This window comes from Priapulus caudatus, unplaced genomic scaffold (genome assembly GCF_000485595.1).
Source record: "Priapulus caudatus unplaced genomic scaffold, Priapulus_caudatus-5.0.1 Scaffold1096, whole genome shotgun sequence".
Taxonomy (NCBI): domain Eukaryota; kingdom Metazoa; phylum Priapulida; class Priapulimorpha; order Priapulimorphida; family Priapulidae; genus Priapulus; species Priapulus caudatus.
The window spans coordinates 22,617-29,869 of record NW_014578157.1 but is presented as its reverse complement, the minus strand read 5'-3'; the positions used below and the strand labels follow the sequence as shown (position 1 = coordinate 29,869).

General features: G+C 46.4%; 1 protein-coding gene across 1 annotated transcript; it reads left to right on the top strand.

Moving 5' to 3' along the window:
• The first annotated feature begins 4,757 nt into the window (after positions 1-4,757).
• On the top strand, positions 4,758-6,548 carry LOC106815358 (agamous-like MADS-box protein AGL3). Its single transcript, XM_014819809.1, has 2 exons — positions 4,758-4,929; positions 5,476-6,548. Exons 1-2 carry the CDS (start codon positions 4,759-4,761, stop codon positions 6,256-6,258), a joined length of 954 nt encoding a protein of 317 aa, XP_014675295.1. The 5' UTR covers position 4,758; the 3' UTR covers positions 6,259-6,548.
• The last annotated feature ends 705 nt before the right edge of the window (positions 6,549-7,253 follow it).

Genomic DNA, 7,253 nt, shown 5'->3' with positions numbered 1-7,253 from the left:
TGCCCAGCACAGAAACCGTAAACAAACAATGCCACACCACACACAGAACAGCACGTAACACTATGCCAACCACATCACAGCACAGCACGGCAACACTATGCCACACCAACAGCACAGCGCAACAACGTAACGACTATGCCGACACCACACCACAGCACAGCAACTAACACATATGCCACACCACACAACTCGGTGCTGCACCCAACACACGTCATTTGTTACAGACAGTTACCAATCATCACGAAAGTTCCCTGCTCACTACTGTCACCAATCACTGTAACTACTGTCATCGTCATTGCGCGCCAATGTTCACTGCCATTTACTGTTAGCCACTCACTGTCCAGCTAAGCAATGCAGCTGTCATCACCGAAGAGAGACCTGTCAACTGCATTACTGTCACCGCCCTCACTGTCACGCCAACGTTCACTGTCATCAGCCAAATCTCGTCACTTCCCGCCCATTACTGTCACCATAACTGTATACTACTGTCATCACCGGTCATCACCAATGTCCCACCCTGCACCATTAACTGCCCATCCCTCACGAGCGTGCGTCACCGTCACTGCAGCCCGCGCGCGGGCATCACCAAGTCACTGCCCACAATACTGTCATCCCCTCACATGTCAACTCAACGTCACTGTCCCAAAAAATTCACCAATGTCACTGCCACATTACTGTCACGCCTCCCTGTCATCCACGTTCACCTCTGTTTCGTCAGCAACCCGGCGACAATAGAGTCATCCATCGGCCCATCTACTGGGGTCACGCGCTCACCTGTCATTCAGCGACGTCACTGTCAACACGAGTCCGGACTGTCAGCTGTTAGCTAACTGGTACAGCCATGCACTGTCACCACCAACGTCACGATCGTACGCCCGTTGTCGCACGATCACCAACCTGACTTGCTGCCAGGAGATGCCGCATCTCGACGACCTCCAGACAGGCCCCGTGTTGAGGCAACCCTTGTCTATCGACAAGCTCGAGTGTGTGGTCGCGAGCCACGTCGCGACGCACTGGTAACGCAGCGACGATCGTCGAGTGGGCAGGTCCTTCGAAGGGCGGCGGCGGCGGCCGTGAGCACTGGTAGACGATGTAGGTCGCAGAGTGCGCAGCGAGAGGAGGGGGGGGGGGGGGGGGGGGGGGGGGCGGGGGGGGGGCGCGGGCTGCGCATTAACACTCCAGCAGGTCTGGCAGGCAGAGGAGTAGGATGGCAATTTAGGTAGGCTTCCTGCGGGCTGAAGAACCTACACGAGGATCATAGAATGAAAATAGAATCGGCGGCGAATGCCGCATGGGATTCGGAAATCAATGTGAGCGTAACAGTGCGCAGTCAGTGTCTTACGGAAAACGCGAGAAACAAGCAAAGGGAGAACGAAAGCGAAGCGGCGGAAGAATGAAGGGGAGAGTGGGGTCAAGCGAGTGCAAGTGAATCGAAAATGAGTGGCGAGCGGGGGGGGGCGGGGGGCGAGGGGGGGGGGGAGGGGGGGGGGGGGGGGGGGGGGGGGGGTGCATACGCACGCGGGGGAGGGGGGGGGGAGGGGGGGGGGGGGGAGGCGAGGCGGGGGGGGGGGGGGGGGGGGGGGGCGTGAGAGGGCGGGAGATTGGAGGGGTGGCGGCAACGGGGCGGCGGTGGAGCGTGGGGTATTATGACTGGTAAGCAAGGGGGGCAGAACGGGGGGGGACCTCAGTCGCCTTCCTTTCCCGCAGTCCCGCATCTCCGCGACGGGCAGAGCGTCACCCATGCGCGATCCGGCGTCTCCACCCAGCCGCCGCCGCCCGATCAGGACGGGTCTCCGGCCCCGCCTTCTCCCCGCGGCGCGACGACAGCCCGACTCCCCGCCTCCCTGGCCCGCGCCGGCGGCGTGCTGTGCTTCCTCTCTTCGCGCCAAAGCGGCGGCGAGCACCTCCCTCGGGCCGGGACAGCCGGGGGAAGGGCGGCGACGTCGCCACCGGCCCGCGTGGCAGCCCCTGCTGTGCTGGCTGCTGCTCGGGGGACTCAACTATGAAGCGTAATACCTGTTTTTTTTTTACATTCTTAATGTGTAATTTACATTATTGAACCACTATATAAAACTAACAGGCTGCCATTCTAGAGTATAAATCTTTCTCACGCGTCAGTCTGAGACGATTTTCAGTGTATGACTTACGACGTACGTCTACTGCGCATTAGCCCCACGCTGCTGTCGCCAAGACTACAGAAAAAGCAAACAGACTTAAAAATCAGCCACTTGCAGAATACAAAATATCTGAGAAACATCTGTGACCGCTTGAAAGGCTCGAGCAAGCGACCCAGCGATAACCGTAAACGCGAACAAGGGGTCTACCACAGTTAGACGGCAGGCTATCTATCATCGGGGGGACTATATATTATTATTTTTATTTTTTTGATCCGTCGCCCGCCCGTTCTGTGTGGGCTTCCCGTGATTATTATCACTATATCAAAGCGAAATTAATAAGGAATGGATGTTTATAAGTTAATATCCATATTATCCAATATACCGCCACATGAAATCATTGCAGGCTAATCTATCTGGCGGGAATGTCCGCAGCCGTTGCCGGGCCTTCTGCTGCTGCGCGCCGCGCCGTCGTCGTCCCAGCAACGGCGGGCTGGCCTGTCCGCGGCCACGGCGTCTAGCTGACCACAGCACCCGTGACTGCGTTCAAGCGGCTCTCATCCGTGTCGAGCTCTGTGCAAAGTGCCAAGAACACCCGATTTCGAGAGAGTCTAGTCGACAGACAGCCAAACACTAACTATCACTACGAGCTCTATAGAGCACGAGGACTTGTTGAGACCAGAGCATATCCTACTACATATGTATGCGGGGCTCTGTCCTATACTTGTCATGCAGTCGATATATCTGTAACACACTAAGTACTAAGCGCAGTGGTCCATGAAGATCGCCAGCACGGAGGCACATCTACCTACCCCGCGTGCTTGCGTTTTCAGCTTCCATTCCGTGGGTCTAGGTGCCGCAGCACACAGTTCGAGCGCGCGGCGAGTGGTGCGAGAACCCGTTGAGAGCGCATGTTCCGTCGCGACTCGAGCGAATCCACGGACCGATGAACAGACGAAGGTAGATCGCTCGAAGCTGCCTCCGTCGGCAGATTCGAGACAGCATGGCGCGCGCCTGGGCACGAAGTCGCTGGCGAGTGTGGTATGATGCGGTCGCGCCGCCCAGTTAAAAGTGATTATGTCACCGTAAATAGTAAAAGTAAAAAAAACATTTCACTTTTTCACGAAATGTAATTAAGTAATTCTGTTCACTTTTTACGGTTAAATTGCTGGCATATACTTCCTATTTTACTATATTGTTCGATGTGACCTATACATAGCCCATAGTAAGCAAAAGCAATTAATGTCAAGGATCATAATATCAAGTGATGTAAATCGTCCAGGTTTTGGGGATTTTAAACTAGTTAGAAAACATTATTATGAGGTAAAGAATTTGATAATACATTTAGTCCCGTTAGTACTTACTTTAATGAAAAAAAAATGGCAACAAAATTTTTACTAATTACACCATAGAAAATTTCGTGCCGTAGTCAAATCGGTGACGCAGTCAACGTGCTGGGTGTTAGGTGATATGGACAAATAGACAACATGGCTAAACTCAGCGTAACCTCACAGTGAAATACTCACATAATACGTAAAGTTATCATCAACGCCGTAGCGACTTACTTTCAAGTCATTTTTATGCTACTTAATCATATAATATTTCTTCAGTAAATCTGAACTTCACTCTTGAAAAACCAGTAGTACTACAACAGCCAGCATTTAAATTCCAGTGATCCAAGATATCCCAGAGCAAATCATAATTTAGTCCTTCCCGTATAGAGCAGAACATGCGTACTGTTTAAATAACCGTTATGTATATATAACATGCTGGCTGTTATATAACATGCTAGCATAGCTCCAAGATTAAAATTGCTTTGGTAGCAAACACATTTCGTGGTTATTTACCATATTTTTATTGAAACGTTCCAAGTGCTCTGGCTGTACCTTCGCGGAGAACATCGCCTCCACGGGCACTTGGTGCAGAGTTAGTAAAAACATACAATAATATGAACGCGCACATTCAGAAAAACTACCCCTTTATTAGCTCTAGTAATGCTGAGAGGGTCTGTGTCCCCCAGGGTACTACCGGAACGTACCCTGGGTACGGTCCGTGTATACCGGAACGTACCCTGGTACTATCTAATATGCCGGACGTACCTCGCCTACTCCACTAACGAGTCTAGGAGCCGCCCGACGCTACTCCCTAACCTAACCATATCAGATAGTTACCAGGGTACGTTCCGGTATACCGGACCGTACCCAGGGTACGTTCCGGCAGTACCCTGGGGGACATAGACCCTATGAGCTCTAGTAACTATAGCCCACGTACGGTTGCCGCAGTTTGCCTTTATTTCTCTGTTAGCCCTATTTAGCAGACAACTTCAGCAAATAGCAGAGAAGAAATAGCTCCTACCCGAGCAGGATCTCCCAACAAGAGGTCTAGGAAGCTTACTCCTACCCAGCAGGATCTCCCAACAAGAGCTCTACGAGGCTTACTCCTGCCCCAGCAGGATCTCCCAACAAGAGGTCTAGGAAGCTTACTCCTACCCCAACAGGATCTCCCAGCAAAGAGTCTACGAGGCTTACTCCTACCCAGCAGGATCTCCAACAAGAGGTCTAGAAAGCTTACTCCTACCCCAGCAGGATCTCCCAGCAAGAGGTCTACGAGGCTTACTCCTACCCCAGCAGGATCTCCCAGCAAGATGTCTAGGAAGCTTACTCCTACCCCAGCAGGATCTCCCAGCAAGAGGTCTACGAAGCTTACTCCTACCCCAGCAGGATCTCCCAGCAAGATGTCTAGGAAGCTTACTCCTACCCCAGCAGGATCTCCCAGCAAGAGGTCTGATGACAAGGTTACCCAGAGGATGGCAGATGTAAGTAATCGGCCTTTTTTTACATCTACGAAAAACAATATTGTTTTCTGTAACCATGAAAAATTTTGGTTATTCTAAACACGCTGCAGTTAAAACTGTTTTGAAAGTGACAGATTGCTTAGTATTTATTAAAACATTGTCGCTGAAAAAATTGACTGAAAAAATTGTTTGTGAAATTAATCATATTAAGATGAAACGTTGGTCAAATATAGGGTATTTACTACAATCTGTCCAAGTAAAGATTTCATATTTTAGTGACAAAAATTATGTTGTGCTGTTTCACCGGCCAGTTGTAGTTGCATATTGCAGGTCATTTAACTCATGTTACACTACACTTAGCACTTTACAAGCAGTCTAAACGTTCTAAACTGTTCTACTTTCTTGCATCTCAGATGCATCTATGTGAAGTGATTATTTCAGAATATTTCAGCAATTTACTCATGTTATGTAATACTGTAATATGTGCAAATGTTATGTCTGCATAAAAATAAGTTATTTCCTAATTTGCTTCCATATATACTAAACAAGCATTCCTCCTTGATTTAGGTTAGCAGGAAAAGGTCAATACGGAGTGGACCCGTTTTGGTGGAAAAAATCGAGAAAAAAACGAATGAAAAGGTGGTCTTTTCAAGAAGAAGACAGGGTCTTATGAAAAAGATGTATGAGTTAGTTACAATGTGTAACTGCAATGCATTGCTGCTGATTGAGCGCCAACAAAGGCACAAAGTTACGCGTTTTTATGGTGGCACTGAAACATTGATAAAAACGTATGAGGGTGAGGGACTTAAAAGAGAAATTGGGCAACAACATTTACTCGTCGATCACTATGCTGACACGGTTATAGCAAAAAGCCCGTCAAAGATCCCAGAATTTGCCAAGAGGGCAGTATTAGAGAAGCCAACACCTGAGTCTGTTGAAAAGGCTAAACAGCCAATAGTAATAGCTAGTTCAGCACCTGCATCTTCAACCCACAAAAAAAAAATAGTAAAGAGACAGCTTGTTAAGAAAACCCCCTTAAGTACGACATTGACAAATAAACCACGCAGGCGTAAAATAGAATGGCCTAAAAACGACGAATCGAGTGATGTCACTGATAGGTCAAGTGTAAGCGATTCAGAATCGCAAGCAAAGATGTCAAAGGAGAAAACAGGTACCAAAACAAAGTTAAATGAGACGTCAGATTTGGTTGATGTTGACGTTAATGCTTGTGCCAAATGTTTAAAGAAATATTCAAAGCGTGGTGCATGGTACCAATGCAAAAAATGCCCACGGTGGCAGTGTGCTGCATGCAGCAAAAATAGAAGAAGCATTTGTAGATATTGTAAATAAGTACAATGGTAAAGAAACGGGCCCGTTACACAACCGGATTGGTTTATGAGAATATAATATTGTTATTGTTTTTTATATATTTCAATAGAAAGAAATTTTGTATATTTCAGCCATATAATAAAGAATAATAATTATCAAATTTTGCATAAACGTATTGAATAGCAGCCATTTATAGTTACCCTATGTGAACCAGATGAAGGTGGGCCGGAGTTATAAACAGTATCAAGAGTAATTAATAGAGATTATACATGTTATGTTATAGAGATTAATCTCTGTTATGTACTCTTGATATTGTTTAACTCCACCTTCATTTGGTAATTATGTATATATCTTGTATTATTATATATCTTATTATTATATATATTGTATATATATATTATTGTATAGTTGTTGTATTAGTATGTATTATTGTATTATATATCTTATTATTGTATTATTATATATCTTGTATGCATATTATCTCTATTATGTACTCTGGACAGTATTTACACTATGGCTACTTTTCTGTTCACTTCAAAATATTTAAAATATTACCACTGGAATTTAAGTAGTACATGTTGATTGGTTTTTGGTGTTTGATTTTGTTTTATTAATTTCCATAAATATGATATTGTTATTTTAGTCACTTTTCTATAGAAAGAAATTTTACATATTTCAGCTATATTTCAAAAATGATAATCATCAATTTTAGCAAAATCATTGTATTGATGTCTTGGATAGCAACCATTTTTATAGTTACCCTATGTGAACCACACAAGGCTCGATTACCCAATGGGCCATTTATTCATATTAGTGTTCGAAGGTAAATCTCTGTAACATTTCGAACTGTATAGTGATGCTTAAAGTTTGTGAATAGGCGAGGTAAAAACCATGTATTACCTTGCCCTGCTGGTTGAGTAAATATACCAGCCCAGTGGGGTGGATATATGTTTCCATGCCATCGAATGTTCGCGTGACGTCAGTGTACGTCAGTGTGACGTCAGTGGCTAGCCACC